Genomic DNA, 19,376 nt, shown 5'->3' with positions numbered 1-19,376 from the left:
ACTCGGCACAGCACTTCTGAAAGGTTGCCGACCCCTGCACTAGCCCAAGATGACCCATTTTAACCCGTCATGCAATTTGCTAAAAATCTGCCAGCCGCAAACACCATGGTGTCACTTCCCTGCTGACCTTACACATTCTCCCATTCATGCTTTCATTAACTTAGGCCATTTTTGGTCATGTTTGCCTTGCTCCAATGCATTTTATACAAGCCCACTAGTTATTTGTGTTAGTGGCTTTTTATCAATTCACCACCCCCATCAGTTCCTCACTCCCTTTGTATCCAGAGGTGCCCCAAAGCAGACTTCAGTTTACAAAAGCCTGCTTCAGCCCTGACCTCCTTGTAATTCCTCCCTCCCAAAGACTACCATGGTCCCAAGTCTCCCTTGGGCAGCTGTGTGTGTCAGGGGGTACTCAGGAATTTACAAGGTTCTTTCTCATTCCAGCAACATCTTCCCCCGTTCCCCTCCTGCCTCTCTCGTGATGTTGGAAAGTGCTGCTGCACATTGCACTGTCCAGCACTCCCATTATTCTGCCATCAGCCCTTTTATTTACAGATTCCCAGTCAGGCAGAAAACAGAGATGACGAAATCTGCCTGGAATCTGCTACAGCAATTAGAGCAGGGAGCCGGGGAAGCTGTTCTGCAGCAAGGATTCATTTGGTGGTAGACATGAGCCTTTGTTTGTGCATCTAATGAGCAGCCAGTCTCAACCTGCACCTTCCAGAGGCTGGGAGCACAGTCCCTGCCAGAGAAGGGATTAGGCCCACTGCATGTTAAACTAGCTGCTCTGACTGCAGAACTGGATGCTGGTCCAGGCAGGAGTCCCATCGGCATGCAGAAAAGCTACTTCCAGAAGTGAATGTTCAAGAGCAGAGCTGGGTGTCAGAATGGACGGAACCGAACAATGCAAGAGCCAGTACTGGCACAGCGCCATTGGTCTCTCTCTGACTGCAGTGCAGGCACACACTGGGCAGCGTGGGACAGGTCATGTTCCAACACAGCCAGCAAGGACTGGCGGCAGCACAGGGTCTTTGCGAGCTCCAACCAGGTGTGTGCACTTTTCTGCCTGCATGAACATAGACAGATCAAGTACTACCCACAGTAGAGCCCGAGACAGGGGTAACGTGCCCTCTCTTTTCCAAACCTTTTTCACAACAGACAAAAGGCTGTCCTATCTCCTAGAGCCTTCCCCACCTCTCTGCTTTGGTTCACCATGTGACTATGCTGCTCATTAATTTGCGTGCCTCATGAAGACTCACTTGATCATAGAAAAAAGATTTGATGACAAGTACAGGGTCCCATGGCTACACACAAGAGCTGTGAGCATGGAGCAAAGTCACCTGCAGACACTTACGGAGACAGACACAGTTTAGAGCTTCCTTAAGGAGCTGAAAGGCCTTCTTGACCCATCACAAAAAGACAGGAAGGTTCTAAGAGGCCATAACATGTTACATTCTCTTCCTAGCTCATGCTGGTTAGTGTCATGGCCTAGGACCCAGCTGTATGGATGGCCCTCATCACCAGTTGTTGTGCCAGGTTGTTTAACCAGTTATCTAATGTACAGTGGATAGCCAGTGTTGTTCCTCTACTAGTATAAATTAGCAATGGGCCATGTAGTAGTTAAACTATGCTTAAAAGTGACAGCCCCCTCCTAGCCTAAGAGTTTGCGGAAGACTGCCTTGATGGGAGCGGGTCAGTTTAGGAGCAGACTGTTCCAATTCCTTAGATTTAATGTAGAAATAAATTGTATATTTTGTCACCTCTGCCAGATGAATCAGAACTGATCAAGTGTGTGTCATAGGCCCTATACCACTAACAGAAAATCTCCATTTCTGTTTACATTTCTCATCTCCTAACAGAGCAAGTAATAGTACTCATGGTTCCAGACAGTAGATAAAAATGGCCACCTCGAAAGCTGATACTGGTGTCAGCTAGGTCAAATGTTGCAGAGATCACTACAGGATCCCTGGTACACAATGTGATCTACAATTGAGAAGATAAATGTATAGAAGAGCTTCTACTCCTTTGGCAGAGCTCACAATAACACGGGCAGTTCAGCGGCACTACAACCTTTGTGTTTGGGAGCACAGGACTACCATATCTAGCTGCTTCCAGAGCTCTCCCAGTAGAAAGGGTTCAAGTACAACCTCTCCTTCTAACAAATGAATCCTGAAAACATCTCAGTACATTCCTGCTCCTGTAAAGGGCAGCCTTTGGACTCCAGTACACTGCAGATTCAGTTCTTCTTGCTGAAATAGCCATTATTTTCCACACGGTAGATTATAAGTGAAAGGTGAAAAAATACATTCAGGAGGCTAATGTCCCAGGCATGGGGTTTTCACACTTACAACATTAATAAATATTCAAGAGTCCTAACCAACTGTGAAGAATAATTCAAGGCTCAAGCACACAAAAAACAGCTCCTTATTCATTCATTCAATTCAGATTTCTCTTACAGATACAACAATGAGCCACAGTCTGCTCTTGGTTACACTGCTACAAGTCTGAAATAACTCCAATGATTTTAATTGTTACTCCAGATTTGCACCAGTGTAACAGAGCAGAATTTGACTCAATAGATACAGGAGGTGAAATCATCAGGAGTTTATCACCGACTTTAATGAGGCCAGGATTTCATCCTTAGATTGGAAGCACTTTGGAAGAGGGTCTTTTTGCTATGTGTTTGTACAAGGACAATAACTCTGGGACCCTGATCCACAGTTGGACCCCAGGTGCTACACCACCATAAATAAGTAAATATAATTAACCACCAGCTGCCCTGAATGATACTGAGGTAATGGATTTAGGGAGTGTGAAACAGTAATTTCTCACATCAAAGGCAAACCTGGGTTGGTTGTCTCTATAATCCTTCTCTTTAGCACGAGGATGCTGGTCAAGGAGACAACTAATTACTGGTAAATAGAGAACATTAACAGAGCGAGAATTCTCAAGACCAAGGAGAAATGGATTTTCTATTCCAACTCTCTCAAACCACTAGAGCCCCAGAAGTACTCAGTCCTCTATGAGACTCTATAGATCACTGCTGCTGAGAATTTTATTAGTGCATTTGTTTTATGTATTGAAGGTTACACACACACAAATCACACTGGCTTGGAGATTAAATGACTTGGAAGTACAGTGCCCACAGCTCTACTTTAACATTTCCTATGAACACTACATTTTCCTCTTATGCGAACACTGCTGTCTCTTTCAGCCTGAACAAGGACAATACTGGCTTTTTGACTACAAACTTCACTATAAAGGAGAGGCTGACACAATATAGTTATTAATTATTTTTATATTTATTATTATTATTATTATTAAAAGCCAGCTCAGAAGATGGAATTGCAGCAACATGTGACCAACTGAACAGAGCAGTTTTATTAACTCAATTGAGATCACCTGGTGGATGACCTGCAGCATTTTCAATACTCTGAGCTGGTGTCAAGTAATCAGAATACTAGTTAGCCTCCTGGAGAAAGGTCACTTCTCAGTCAGTCAGAGAATCCACACATGCATCCACTTCAAGAATGTGCTCCTTTTTAACTCTGGTTTTGGTCTTTTCATTGATCGCTGCCAGGGGGACACATGTTATTTCTTCTCTGTTTTGTTAATGAACAATTATGAATATGCATGAGGTGTTAATTACCATAGTGAATAAATTAGCCTTCTCTGCTGCATCATACAACAATTGAAACATGCTCAAAACCAAACTGCTCCACAGATTCATAGACTGGGAAGATCTAGACACAGAAGCCATCAAGCCATAGATGTTTTATGACTTTCTATGAAAGACACTGTTGCTAGATTAAAAATGACATTTTGGACTTTCCTTTGATGTGTCACAGGAGGAACACTCTCTCTGATAATTAGAAAGTGAAACCTGCTGTAAAAAACTTGCTAGAGCACCACCAGCCAGCCACCCTACTCTGAAGTCAAACTGGAGGGGGCTACATTTCCCTTTAGAAATAGGTTCCTCTCATATAGGGGTGGATTATGATGAACGTCAAAGGCTAAAACAGAGTAGGAGTCAGATATAACGCACTTGTTGAACTCCTTTAGTGCAAATCTTGTGATGTTTTGCCCCTTTAAATGTTTGAACACGCCCCCCTTCCTCCTCAGTGCAAAGCCTCACTTCATGTTGCTTTCAGTTTTGCAACCTGAATAATAAAGTCTCCAGCAGCCAGCCATGTTTCTGCCAGCTACTTCTGTGTCTGTCTCCTTCTCTACTGGGTCCCAATGTAATAGATCTGGTTTTGCATTTAAGTGTAGCTTTCAAAGAAATTTTTTTAAAGATGGGGTTTGTGATCTTTTATATTTCTTTGGGACAAAAAGACTCCTGATAGGGCATTTTGGTTTTGTTCTTCTATTCTGTTTGTTTTTTCACTTGAGAAATATTAGGAATATCTAGTCTGAGTTCGCAGGATGACTTCCTGGGGGTCTCAGAGACGTGTGGTGTAAGCTCTCATGCCTGGATTGTAGAGATGAGAGAGTATTTAACAAATGTTTTTCTTCCTCCAAAATGGGTATTAAACCTCTGCCCACCAAACAAAAAACAATTCCCCCACACCCCATAAAACCCAGATTTTAAAATCTGACTAAAGTCTCTTATCCTCCCAATTTCTCAGGTATCAGTCCCTGGTCTCTTGGGGTGTCACGATTACACTAGTTCAATAATTCCTATGGAATGTCTTCCAAGCTAGATGGGGCCTGAATTTCCAATGTAAAAAACAAAACCCAGAAAAGAAATGACATTTCAGGCCACCATTACCTACCTTACAGAAGAAAAAAGGGAAGACACCAGTATTCTCACACACTCATGAAAGTCACTATTAGGAGCAGAGAACATGCCAAGTTACCCCTTTGTTCTTGACAGGAGTTTGCACATTTACTCTCTTTCTACAGAAGGAAGGGGTTGTGGGACCTGTAGTTCAGATAAAGCAAGATGAGGGAGATCTGAGGAAATTGGAGAAAGGCTGGCAAAGGAGTGCTAGAAAGGAATGCAGCGAAGTCTCTCTTTTTAAAAATAGCATTAAATGTTATTGTCCTTCCCATTGTTTGCAAAACCCTATTAGCAGTTTGAAAATAACTTGGTCCCCTGCAAGTTTCTCTCTATTCAAGAAACATCCCCCACAAGCAGCCCATTTTGAGCAGAGATGAAATAAATACAATTTAACTTTTGGTGCGGAGATCTCGCTCTGCTCTGGTATCCTGTTAGCACAGCCTGCAGAAGTGTGTTCTATTCGAAACTGCCACCAGCAAATGCTTACGCACACTGGAAGGCAAGGGGTCACTTCGCAGAGCCTCACTCCCTGTTCCAGAGATGTCTCTTTCCACAGTATTCGGTCATGAAGCATTCTATAGCACTCATTGAGCGGAGTGGCTGGACATCAAACAGCCCTGCTCCCTCTCCAGGCTCAGGAGGACACCTCCTTCTTCACTTTGCATTAAAAAAAGTTACAAAAGATTTGAAGTTGCTCAGACAGACTCACCCACTCAGGCTTAGTTTCCAGCAGCTCCAATTCACAGTAAGGACTAAGGAGCCAGATGAAATGTTCAGGTTCCCAGCCAGTTACCCAGATGCCAGCAAATGGACATTTATTGTTTTAGAATAGATTCTTTACCTAAGAAGGGGCCATGGTCAAGAAGGACAGCAATTTAAAGCACACAAATAAGATTTTTGTTATCCAATAGAAAGAGTCCCCACTTGTTATAGCTCCTCTCCCGAGAGCACCGTCCTGGCTCTGAAGTGTCCTTCTGACTTAGCTACAGGACTCATAAATCATGCTTCAGGGGCCATGATACTCAGTGCTTAAAGCAGCCTCCATTCCCAGGTAATCCTGGAGATGCCCTAGTCCTAGAACCATACCAGCTTAGAGTTGGTATATACAGGCATTTCTGAAGAGCTCAGCACAGGAGTGTACCAACACCTTTCTTATCATAGTTACTACATACTTAATACCTTCAACACTATGCCCTCTACAAACGTTATCTAGCTTCACAACGCCCCTGGGAGGCAAGCATTATCCTTACTGTACAGTGTGGCACAGAGAGATTAAGTGACTTGCCCAAGGTCACATGAACAACTCACAGCATAGCCAGGAAAAGTACAAGAAGTTCTGATCCCCAGTCTCCTACTCTAGTCACTGAACTAACATTCTCTCCAGTTAGAGATGAAGGACAGTCCAGTGCTTAGGGCACTAGTCTAGGGCTTTGGAGACCTGAGTTCAACTTTCTGCTCTACCACAGATTCCCTCTGTGACCTTGGGCAAGTTACTTAGCCTCTCTGTGCCTCTACACTTTATCTGTACAATGAAATATCATCGCTGCTAGGCCTGACAGAGGTGCTGCCAGGATAAATACAGTAAAGATTATGAGGCACTTTGATACCATGGTGATGGAGCCATATACATATCTTTTAGTATTACAACAACATTTTCTAGTCCTACAAAGTTCTAAATGGAAGGGATGAATCACTGACCGCAGCAAGTTTGTCTCCCTGGGAACAGAACTCCTGAATAGGGAGCATCATGCTTGTGTGGGCAGGAGCTTTTCTGAGCTGGCCCCTTGTGTAGGTGGTGGCGTAGGAGAGGAAACAGGTGACATGCTGGGGGTAGGGCTGGATGCTCCATTCTCAAGTTTGAGTCAAAAGACCCTCTTCTCACAAACAATGGAGCTGTTAATTTTCAAGCCCATAACCCTCTGCTCATTATGTCGAAACAAAGGCAGCCCATTCCTGCACTGGGAAGCTCAGACTCGTGGGGAGGGATTGCTCTTCAAATATGTATTTCCAGGAACAAAGAATATCAAACAGAAATGGGGGGGAGGGTTCCTATGATGCTTTGCTGCTAAGTCACCAAACTGATGAAGAGCGAAGGCTGACCCCACCAACCCTAATGTGTCCTCCCATCAGTGCGCTGGGGCCACTGAACATTGTAGGACACCAGAATTTATTTTATGTACAACATGAAATAAGAGAATTATCCTCTTAATGATGTACGGAGAGGAGCAAATCACTTTAGTTTGCCTACATCAAGCAATCATAATAAGAGGGTAACTCACAGGAGGTGCTGGGAAGAAACTTCGCCACATCACCAATATGGGACAGGGTTACAAAAAAGTCAAACCTCCATCACATAGCCAGGTTAGTGTCCACTGGCTCCAGGTACAACCACCACCCCAGTGATCAGTTCCCAGAGGACAGAGGAAATTAAGGCCTGGGATTGTACCCGTGAGTAGTTTGCATGGGGATTTAAGTTTTCTTTGCAAGCCAAACACAGTCCTGCTTTCATTCAAGGAATGCCAAGCACTTTTTAGACACCCATTAATAACCCTCCATGACATCTTACAAATAGGGCAACCGAGGCAGAGAGTGCCAAAATGATTGACCTTCCCATGATCACATGGGGCTTGCCCAAAAGCCAAGGCAAAGATCTTAACACAACTTGAAAGGTCTGTGAAGGTACCATTTTCACACCTTCACAATGACATGTGCCATATAACAAATCCATAAATAAATGAACAAAGCCCTCTGCCCCTCCACAGTGGGGAAAGAACAAACAAGGCTATTAAAATCAAGTTATCAACTTGAGGCCAAGTTCTGCCTTCAGCTCTTGTCACACACAGGGATGCAAGGGCATCTGTCTCCTTTTAGGAATTGAGAGGTGATGCTAAATGAAAGTAACCCCCTCTTCTGGACTCCTCAGAAAGAGCTCACGCCCTAGGAAGGCATGGCTCTGACCAGGACTTTAGCTCAGCAGTTCTCGAGATGCAGCCTGGAATCGATTTTGTGCCCATTAAGTGTTGATTCTAAGTCGCCCAGTTTTTTAAATGCTCTTCAGCTTTTTACAATAATGGGGTTTGACCCTGTAAAGTACTAAGCACCTCTGGAAAGTGTTGGATGTCGTCAGTTCGGAGTCACTGTGCAGCAGAGGTGCTCAGTACCATACCCACATGCAGGAGGGCTCTCTCTTTCTTTGGCACTTCCCAATTTTAGCAGTTGAGACTGTTGCTGCCTTTGGCCCCTTAAATGTCATCCTAACATTAACCATGCACAAGGTACCTGCAGCTTCAAACTCCTCCAGACAGCTCCACTGATAAGTATCATCCAACCTGGTCTTAAACACTCATTTAACATTCCAACAGGGGATCAGCAGACATTGGGGTTATCAGCCCAGACATCACCTTGTTTCCTTCATGTTGGAGGATACCTTCAACACAGGATAAAAGGGAGCCTTTTAGAGAGTTTAATGTTCCATTACAATTGAACACAATAGTCTCCACAAACAGCAGGAAGTTAAGGCAGAGTCAGGATACTTATGGAGTGGGGCTTTAAGCTAGTTATCCATCTCTGAACATTTGCTTGTGCATGTGCCCTGTAATTGGGATCATTTTTATCCTGATGCTTTGTTGGGTGGAATCTCCCAGCAAATAGACACAAATTATCACAGATATATAAGGAAAGGGACTGGTAGTCAGAATGCCTGGGGACTATTCTCAGGCTTGACAGATAACTGTGACACCTTGGGCAAATCAGTTTCCCTTTGTGCATCAGTTTACCCATTTACAAAATAGAAAAAACAACTATGCGCCTCACAAGGATGTCAGGAGGTTTAATTAACCTGTCTGAAGAACTTGGGAGTTCTTTAAATTAAAGGTATTATAGAAGTAGAGAGCTTGATATTTTATACACATACACGATGCAGAATCTCGCTTATGTGCTAGAAGTGTTACAACTAGCTAGCAAAACTCAGTTCTCTCAAGCATCCAAACTTTCATTCCCCTGCATATATCTGATTTGCATTTATAGACTTTACAACGTGATGCCCCAGGACAAACTGCCAAGTGCATTAGTGCACAATCTTTCTTGAAGCTCCAGGCTCAAGAAAGTTACCCATTTCAACACATTCCAGTTGTGGCATCTGTTGCGTCAAAGAGCCTCAGGGAGCAGGAGAAAACATAACAGGACGGAATAGGAGCCCCTGTGGTACACAGGGCTAAACACTATGCCTGGTGTGACTGAGGAACTAGTACTCACAATGGGAATGGGGTTCCCTCCTTACCTCCAGGCAACAGAAGCGTCACCTCAAACTTTTCCTGAGATACAAGGACCACAAAGGATGGTGACATTCAGAGTCTAAGCAGCACTGGTCTGATTTTCCTCTCTTTCTGCTTTTCCCTTCCAGAAAGTCACTGGACTGAGACAGCACAATGCCCACTACCCGGGAGAAGGGGGGGAGGAGGCCGCCAGAAGGACAAGGAGACATAATGCACCAGGCTCAGAGACTCCTAGGCTATAATGCAGCTTTTAACTACTGGCAAGGGCTGCACACAAGACAGATAGCATCTCCATGTGACATGAGGCTGAAGAGAGCTGAGTAATGGAATGTATGCTCTCCCTCCCATTGCAAAGGTTTCCTGTAGGAAGGGGGACAGGGAGTTTATATGCTGTAGCTCCCAGCTTCAACACCTTTGCTACATTGAGTGCACAGCTCTAAGAGGGATTTAGCCATATTCCACTCAAATTTTTTAATATGATTTTTTAGGAAGAGATTACTAGATGCTTAAAAATGTCTATTCTTTGTTACAAAAACTATTTAAGATGTAGGACACTAATGCATCATGGAATAAATACCTAATGGGCATGGAATGGCCACCATCATATCTGTGGATTTCCCTAGCTTTAATATTATTTCAATTTTGCTTTCCACCATTACCATCTTTCAGGACAGAAGCTACAGACCCAAAAGTTTTATATTCCCTCAATTGTATTTCACCTGCCCTGTTCATTTCAGCAATTGGACAAAAAGTCCTGATACAACCAGGAGCCGAGAGTAACAGGCCTCCTAGTGGCAAAGCGACAGCAAATGAACTAGATGAAACCTGGAAGCGACAGATGGGAATGATGAAAATCCTAACTCAGTGCAACTTCTACCAGTTATGATGGGCGCCTACTAATCAACCCAACACTTTTTCTGCTACAGTAAGACACCCAGGCCGAAGGTAAAAGGGGAAATTCCCCAGGTACCAGAGCCACACTTAGAGCAAAAACAACAGCGACAGAACCCATGAATAAAGGAATGGAAAGAGTTATGTTTCCATAGCAACAGAAAGGCATGTGCTTATATTAGTAAATCCCTGCTGACCTCCACTGATCTTTCCCTATCCTGGTCAGTGCAAAGGATTAGCAGAAGGGTACACTCTCTGGCCTGTTCCCAGGATCCATTCACTAGGAAGGAAGCAGGGCAGCCCTGCAAGGAGTTTTAAAGCGGAAGATCTCCCTTCAACCTCCCAAGTCACCAATGGGCACAACAAAATCAGGTTCTTCCTTCAGGAACCATGTGGGACTCTTATAGCAGCCACTCTAGGCTGTTATGAGAGCTCCTTGAGAATACCTTCAAGGTGCATTCTGGGCTCTTCCAAAGCTCCTTGGCACTCTTGACACAGAGGAGGTAACTCAACAAACCTATGCCACCTCTAATTTTTATTATAAATTCTGTGGGCTTTACAAAAAATCAAGCAAAACTCTTGCCGTTAATTAGTTAAGCACCAAAGAACATGGCCTTGAAATTCTTTCTGAGTGCTGACATGTTGTGTAATTTGCACTGTTGCTGATTTGGCCTTAACGATTCCATATCCTGTGTTCTTCTTATGGTAGCCCATCACATGGACTTCAATAGGTAACTTCTGTTCAGATTTGTGCAAACTGGATGCAGGCATGGAGTCTTTCCAAAAACCCTGTACTTTGATTAAAAACCACCAACCAGCATATGAGCTGAAGGGGGAGGAGGGGCCTGCCTTGTTCAAGGAAAAGGTGGGCTTGAACAGAACAGAGTGATCAGGTCTTTTGTCGGTTCCCCCAGTGATCAGGAGCGGTGCTGCTGAATAATGTCTCCTTCCACAAATAAACTTTTTGCTTGACCTTGCTGGTCTCATTCATATGTCATCTCACTGCCAGAAACTGGAGAATTCATCTGCTTTCATGGCATCACTGCCCACTCTGTGTCCCAGGAGCTGGACAGCCTGTTTAGCTGAGGCTTACTGGGCACTTGCTACACATGACAGATCACAGGAGAGAGATTTGAAGGGAATCTGCAAAGATTATGATGATTGGTTAAAATTCTTCCTCCCCGTTTTCCCCATAGCAACTATTCAGGCTTTTGTACTGTTATTCAAATAGAACATGAAGGAGAGAATCTGCAGTGAAATGGATGGAACACGCAGGTTGAAATACCATCGACTGGCTGAATCTAAGTGTCAGTCATACCACCTCAGCCTAGGGTCTTGTCATATCTCACAAGCTCTGGTAAGCTGGGTATGGTACTAGGACAAGAGACCTCTACAGGAAGCCCAACGTGATCCAAAAGTTGTGCTTGCAATTCAGTAGGCAATTTTTCTGAGACAGAACTGAATCAATGGCCCAGGATAGTGCTAGAGAGCCCTCACCGCTACAGGCATCTTTCAGACGAGACATTAAACAAAGGGCCTCACTACGTGTGGTCTTTCAAAGAGCCGATGGCTTTTTGGCAGAGCAGGGGTGCAATCCCAGTGTATTAGCCAAATTCCAGTTTGAGTACTAATTAAAATACTATGGGCATGATTCTGCTCTTCAGTACCCCTGTACATCAAGATTCACTCCACTGAAGTCAACAGAACTAAATCTCCGCAAGTGAGATCGGAATGGAGTCCTGCTTGACCAAATTCTCAGGACTTTTCACTGGGAAGCCTGAGCTGAATTGCCAGCTCAGCCACAGAGTCACTTAATGTCTGTGCCTCAGTTTCCCCTTGTAAAATGAGAATAATATTTACCTACTTCAAAGGAGAAGAGTGATAGTTCCTGGCTCTCTGCCTTCTGACTTGTAGCAAATCACTGCACAGAAGTGCCAAGCACTGGGCAAGAATCCACAGGGCAGACCAGTGCCAAAATTATGGCTCAAAATATTAATAGGGTTAATCAGAGCTACTGCACTGCAGGAAATTAAATCCATTATAAACACAGAAACAGATAGCCAGCCAGGTCTCTGTCATCTGTCTATTGTTTAATGTGCATCTGAAGATGTAACTACTTCTATTATCAAGTTTCCATGATTTGTGGAAGGGTGCTAGAGCTATAAATCCATGTTTTATGGTAGTTTTGAATGTACTGCACCAGTAACTCTTTGATCTTTCAGTTCCTATTGCACCCCAGTATTTCCCCTTAATAAACACACCTCTGGGCTGACCTTCCTGGTTTACACATTCTCTGATCTCTCAGCCATTTCCACAGATCAAACGCTGGAATAGGGGTTTTCCTGTGTATTCAGTTCACCAAAGTGGCTCACAAGCTTTAATTTCTAATTCCAATCTAAATACATTGGCAGTCAACACAGACAATAGTCAGACTGTTAAAAAGGGAGTATTGCTTTGAACAGTGTTTAAGATGTAAATTGTGTGTATGTCAGAGCTAATCTCAAGAGCCTACTCTAGAGCACATAACAAACCTGGAGAAGAGAGGTTGGCCTGCAAATGTCCTTCCACAATAGGTTTCCAAATAATTTGCCAGACCAAAGGTATGTGAAGTAAGGTGCCTGTTTAATTGCGTGGGGCAGAAAGACATGGAAGTTGGGTTTTAAATCTGCTTCCCCAGCATGTACTCTTCAAGACACCAAATGAACTACACCAATATTAGCTGAGAGTTACTCTGTCTCTGCCCATACTCCAGGAAGCAGCAGAACTGGGCTCATGTAGACAGCCAGCATCATTACCCTCAGAGTTTATTCCAGACATGAGAATTTGGAGCTAATGCGGGTCTGATTGCTTCACAGCATGGTCTACTCTAGTGATTACAACTAGGAACTGGAAGTCTGGACCCCAGGATTAGTCTCAACCACTCTTACCCTGTGACTTTGACCAAGTCACCCAGTCACTCTGTGCCTCAGTTTCCCATATCTGTAAAAGGCGGATAATTATAATTACCTGCCTCACAAGGGCAAGGAGGGACTTTTTAAATAAAGTGCTTGGAAATCCTGAGGTGAAAGGTGTTCCAGAAATGCAAATCATTTACTATTAAATCTTCTGGCAGAATTCCCTCTGTAAATGGGAACAGTTTGGGTGTCTGTGGAAACTCTGGCTTGTGCTGTGCTTTACTCTAACCCTAACAAAAGAGAGAGGGATGTCTTCTGTAGGTTGTTGCTCCAAAAAAAGGGCCTTGCCCAAGAGAGGGAGGATATCAATGCAAAGGCAAAACAGCATATATCCCCAAGGAGCATTCCATCCCTGACGCAGCCAGTACTGAGCAATTCTGTACATGCAATGGGCCTTCCTTCTGCACAGCACAAAGCCATCGTAATTGCTTCACACTTTAAACTAGTAGCTATGGTTACTGGACACAAAAGACAGCCCCCCCTGCTTCCCTGTGGCCAGAGGAATTCCAGGCACTTGGAGCCAACGCAGACAGACAAAGAAGTTAGTACGGAAGAAAATAAATTCAGGGGGAAAAGCTAAACAAAAACAGTTCAACTCAAACGTTAAGGTGTCTAACAGTATCAGAGCAAGGTAATGCAGGAAGGCTACTGGGGTGGAACTTTTAGGGGCATGGAAAGAAGTATTGAGGTTTCGACAACTTGAAATAGGTCCTAGTGCTGTGAATAAAACTAGAAGGCTCAATTAGATAGAGTATGGCAGGAAAAGGGCACACTGAATCAATAACTTTGTGTTTCCTAGTTCCCTATGTTTTACCCTCACTTCTATGCATCCTTGTCAGTGACTGCTGCTGCCCAAACGGAGACAGAACCTTATCCATGCATTGGCCTGGCAGTATTGGGGAGGAGTAGGGAGGGCAGTTCAATCCCCATCTTCCTTCCCAGCAAAAGGCTTGGCATGTTCCTGACATGACATGACATGACCTTATAATCCCTAGATGACTAAACCTGATGTCTAGGACCAGTAGATCCCCAGACACCCATTTCACAAGAAACAGGGAAGCCTATTTTCCAGAGCATGCAAGAAATTAGACCCAGGCGTGAGTGTATTTTAAGCCCAGGAGCAGAGCTGCTTATGCACCTGTAGAGGCTCACCCCAGCTCTAAAAGTATATTCCCCAGCTCTGAAAGAAAGTCCAAAAAGCCCCACCAATATGATACAATCTTTGGGCATCTCATCACTCTCTGTATCTTACAGAATGGATCAAATTTGTTAAAGGTTTCTAAAATAGAACCTTTCACCTCCTACATTATGTACCAGAACTACCTGCCAACAAAAAACACATTACTCATCTCCTGGGATGCCCCACACCACCACCAAATGGACTTAAAATAGAAAGTATAAGCTATTCCTGTGCATTTGTTCTGCATGAGCAGAAACATAAAGTTCAGGAGAACTTTACTACTGAAGTTTTCAGCTCACTGTCTGTTAGGGAGAACAGTTACTGCAATAGCGGACTACTTAATAACACACACACACACCCACACCTGTGAAACACCTTTATGTCTTCAAGATGAGACGTTTCCAAGCTCCACAGCTACTGAATGTGGAAGCAACGCTTCTGTCATAATAATTAACACAAGGACAAGTAATTTCAGGCTGCTAGCCAAAGTTAGTGCATATTAACTGGGTAAAAGCCAGACACAGAAAATGAAAACTTACCCCAAAGCAAAAGGGAGAGTGGCAGCAGGAGAGCGACATGGTATGCACTGGATAGAATTCGCTGTAATTCCATGGCAAGCATAAGAGTGACGGTCCTAAAAGCCTCAAGAGAGAAACCGTGGCTGGGAGTTGGTAAATGCAGGTTCTCTCTACATCCCAGACTTCAGAATTTTTGTTCCCATTAGTGGCACTCACTCCATGCTTTGCTGATTTAGGGACTAGCACTAACACAGTGGACAGAGTCGCTGTCCACTTTGAAACGCTTTACTCATGCTGTTGGAGTGAAAGGAAAACACTGCCTGGATCACATGGACCGGAGTGGACAACTAAAGACTTTAGTTGCAGCATTACCTGGAAAATCCCAGAGCAGTAGGGTGGGCAAGCAATAGGTGAATGTTAAAAGAGGGGAAGCATGTGATCGGAAGCGCAGGACAAAGAAGGGGGTGAGGGCTGGTGTTTTATTAACTTTCTCCCCATCCCTCCCCCGCCCCAAACAAGAGAGAACATAAGAACATATCTCTTGTCTGTTTTCTGTCTGCCTGGGAAGCAAGTCAGCCCCAGGTCTCCTGCATAGCAGTGAAGGACACTCCCAGACTCACTGGCCTGGGGAGCAAGGCTGGGAATCAAATATAGGAAATCAGTTTTTTGATCAATTATAGTCTGTGAACAAAGGCCAGATGTAGATGAATCACACTTTTCCCATAGAGGCTGCTTTGTTCAGTGGGACAGTTTGATTAGCACAAGGATCTAACACTAAACCCAGAAGGCAGAATTCTATACCAATACTTGCTACTGCTCAGATACTATGTCTTCTTTGCAAGGTTCAATGAAAATTGGGGGCGGTGAGGGGCACACACAGTGGGTGTAGTGGTGTGAAAATGGGACTGGAGGCCAGGCACTCCCAAACTCTCCTCCCAACTTTAAAACCAACTTCTCCTGGGCAAGTCACTTAACCTCTGAACCTTAGTTTCCTCTTCTGTAAAGTAAGACCAATGATTTACCTACCTACCCTAGATGGGCACTGCAAGAATGTATTAGTGATCAGGCCAAAGACAGTCATATCATACCCAAAGAGATTTAGGGATGCAAAATCCAAACCCTATTCAATGCTTTCCCAGGACAACACAGAAATTAACAAAGCATTTCAATTCCACAATGATGGTATTTGTATTCAATCTCCTCAGTGAAAGGAAAGGCAGCTACCTGTATGGGGCCTCTGAGCTGCTAACCCAACAATCAGCAACAGCATAAATTGTGATGCAAGATAAACAAAGTGAAACAAGGGAGGAGCTGAAGTCTTTCCCCATCAGAGTTGCTGCATTAAACCAATGGTCCAGCTGACCCAGCATAATACACCCTGCAGAGATGATATCCTGGTCCCAGTCAAGTCAGTGGGAGTTGGGGGAAGAAAGGAAAAAGAGCCACTAACCTTGGTATCTGGGTGCTAACAGAATAATTGTGCAGCAAAATCCAGTCAGAAGCAGCCTTCTCAACCCCTCCCTTTAACTACACCGTTTGAGCATGTGAAGAAAGGAAGCAGTTTGTATTTGCACAACCCCACCAATCCTGTTGCTCCAACAGTACAAAGATTTAGGCTCATTCTGGTTTTCAGTGGCATCCCAAATTCCTAGCCATGGTCCTGGTGTAGAGAAAGTTGATGTCCTGAAACCTCTGGTTGTAAACCTTTATCCATTAAATGGGTGTTGGAATTAGAGCAATTTCACAGAAGTACCCAGATACCTTCCTTAGCATAGGGATGCTAGGAGATTTAATCAATGCATGTCCATAAAGTGACCTAAGATCCCGCGATGAAAGATGCTACAGTAAGGCAACACAAAGTGGCTACATTCCAGTGGTGGATGAAGTGACCTGGGGTATAGAGTACTTGGGTTTAAGACCATTCATTAAGATGATATTTCTGTCCCTCTCCAGCAGGTGATCCCCATGCTGGAGCAAGTATCCCTTCTAATCTTTAGGGGATACCTATCCCATTAGTTTAACTTGGCCCCAGCTGTTCACCCTTGGTGTGAAACAGCAAGACTTTAAAAATGCCATTTGATGAGCTTTAGTAAGTGGGAAATATTGCAGAGTGTGTTAAAAACCAATCCATTGGTTGAAGGTTAATGACACCTCTCTCTAGCAGTTGGTCAGATACAGAGAATAACCAATTGCTTAAAGAAAATCTACAAGAGACTGAATTGTCTTCTCAGTGCCACTCAGGCAACTTTTACTGAAGTCAATGAGAGTTGCACCTATGTAATCCAAGAACAGAATCAACTCCAATAGCTTCTGCTATAGGTTTATCAGTGTTTCAGAGGTGGGAAAATCTGCTTGTATCCTATGCTTCATGATGGAGACTAGAAGCAGTCAGAAAGATCGTGCTTACCTGTGAACTTTTAGTATCTTCAAATCCAAACCATAATTGGATTAAATTAATGCTAATGGGAGTTACGTAGATAGCCCCCGGCCTCCCAAGAACTGAATAGACAGGACAGATGAGATTTCATATAACTGTCTGCTTTAATGAGGAGCACTGGTATCTTAGCCCCAGACAGGAAGCAGGGGGCGAGCGCAGGTATGCTCAGGGTGTTAGCTCTAAATTCTGCACTGACTTCCTTTTCTTCAAACCAAAACTGAAATAGCTGGCCTGATTTTCAACAGCCCTGAGCACCTGCATCTCAGTGGCTTCCATGGTGCTGGGGCTGCTCAGAACTTCTGAGAAATGAGGCCATAAACCTTTTTCAACTTCTCCTCTGTGCTTTCTTCAGACAGGGCATTCCAAGGCAGAATCCTTCTCTTTAGTCCTTTCCGTTCCCTGGCCTATTTTTACACACCCTAGGCCAGGTCCTCTCTTCAACTAAGTACACTGGTGTAAACAGCAGAATTTATCCACCTATAGCACCTGATCTCAGCTGTACCATCTTGACTGTACACTGAGGGTTTTTGCAGCCATGCTGCCCCTATATTCACTGCTCACTGACATTCTCCTACAGAGGACTAATCATGTTAGCCATTTTTAAGAAAAAAGAGATGTAAAATCCTGCATGAGCACAAATACACATGCTCCATATTCCAGGGTCCTCCCTGGTACAGTTAAACCACAGAGATATGTGAAACACCCAGGAAAGAAGGAACAGGACATACTTACACAGTAAGCAGAGGAATTCTCCCTCTGCAGGAATGCAGCAGCATGGCCTAATTGGCTGAATACGATAAATGCGGTGTCAGAGGGAGAGTATCCACAGAGGTCATTCCAGAAGCCACAATACAATGAAGTCCAGTGCAGATTTTCAGATGCCTGAGGCTTGGCTGATGCAGACTAAGGAGTGTGTATATGGGGAGGGGACTGAGTGGAAAGGATGATGGAGGGAGTGAATAGAACGGAACAAGAACCAAGAGTCCCACCCAGTCTAAGCAATCCGATTGTCCTCGGGTTTAGGTGGGCCAACAATAAACTAGTTCCCAAAGTCCTTAGGGGCCCATTCTCCCAGGTCTCACGCACTTGTCAGATGAGAAACAAACCTCCATAATTAGGCTTGGGACCAAGTTTCCCTGACTGGCAACTCCCCAAGGCCCTCAAACATTGTGCTGCTCACTTGGGGATCTGCCTAAGCAGACACACACCCATAGGTATCACATTATCAGGTAAAAATAAATGCTGTGTCCTTCTCTAGCATTTCCTACCCAAAAAAGTTTAGCCTCAACTCTCTGGGAGGCAGGTGACTATCATCCCCATTTTACACATGAAGAGTCTGTGTGCCCTTAGGGCAGCAGGCGCGTTTCCGCGGCGGCGGCAATTCAGTGGCAGCTTCTATGTTTATCTGAAGCTCCTGCGGACAGCTGAACATGGAAGCTGCGGCCGAATTGCCGCCATTGCGGAAATGCGCGTGCCGCCCTAACGGCACACGCACTGCCTCCACCGTCTGCAGCGGCAATTCGGTGCACTGCTTGGGGGCAAAACAACAGGGACTGCCGCCCCTTGCAGATTGCCGCCCCAAGCACCAACTTGGAATGCTGGTGCCTGGAGCCGGCCCTGCAGGTGAGGTATTTCCAGTAGAGATAGGGAAGTGTTATTGCCATTACAAGGCACTGGTGAGACCTCATCTGGAATACTGTGTGCAATTCTGGTCTCCCATGTTTACGAAAGATGAATTCGAACTGGAACACATATAGAGAAGGGCTCAGTGGATGATCCAAGGAATGGAAAAGCCTACCTAAACAACTTGGTTAGCCTAACCAAAAGAAGGCTGAGGGGAGATATGATTGCTCTATATAAATATATCAGAGAGATAAATAACTCCTCTCTCTCCCTGGTATTTAAGTTAAGCACCAATGTGGACACAAAAACAAATGCACATAAACTGAACATCAACAACACGTTAAGGCCTGAAATTAGATGAAGGTTTTTAACCATCAGAGGAGTGAAGTTCTGGAACAGTCTCCCAAGGGGACCAGTGGGGGGCAAAAAACCTAACTGGCTTCAAGACTGAGCTTAATAAGTTTATGGAGGGGATGGTATGATAGGACGGCTGACAATGGCATGTGGCCCTTCTGCAACTGCTAGTAGCAAATATCTCCAACAGCCAGTGATGGGACACTATATGGGGAAAGCTCTCAGTTACTACAGAGAATTCTTACCCAGGTGGCTGGCTGGTGGGTCTTGCTAACACTCTCAGGGTCCAATTGATCACTATATTTGGGGTCAGGAAGGAATTCTCTCTCAGGTCAGATTGGTAGAAACCCTGGCGGTTTCTC

At 44.4% G+C, this 19,376-nt stretch overlaps 1 protein-coding gene across 6 annotated transcripts in view; it reads right to left on the bottom strand.

Moving 5' to 3' along the window:
• CRB2 (crumbs cell polarity complex component 2) overlaps positions 1-19,376 on the bottom strand; it is a 134,429-nt gene that overhangs the window by 41,942 nt on the left and 73,111 nt on the right. For 2 of the 6 annotated variants that reach the window (XM_044992528.1, XM_044992527.1), the window contains exon 1: positions 14,622-14,810. The exons of the other annotated variants lie outside the window; for them this stretch is intronic. In XM_044992528.1, the coding sequence (XP_044848463.1) occupies positions 14,622-14,703 (82 nt within the window). In that variant the 5' untranslated portion in view covers positions 14,704-14,810. Of the gene's footprint in view, positions 1-14,621; positions 14,811-19,376 lie in introns of those variants that run through there. 6 annotated transcript variants of the gene reach the window in all.

This window comes from Mauremys mutica, chromosome 18, assembly GCF_020497125.1.
Source record: "Mauremys mutica isolate MM-2020 ecotype Southern chromosome 18, ASM2049712v1, whole genome shotgun sequence".
NCBI classification, from domain to species: domain Eukaryota; kingdom Metazoa; phylum Chordata; order Testudines; family Geoemydidae; genus Mauremys; species Mauremys mutica.
This window is presented reverse-complemented; position numbering and strand designations above follow the sequence as displayed.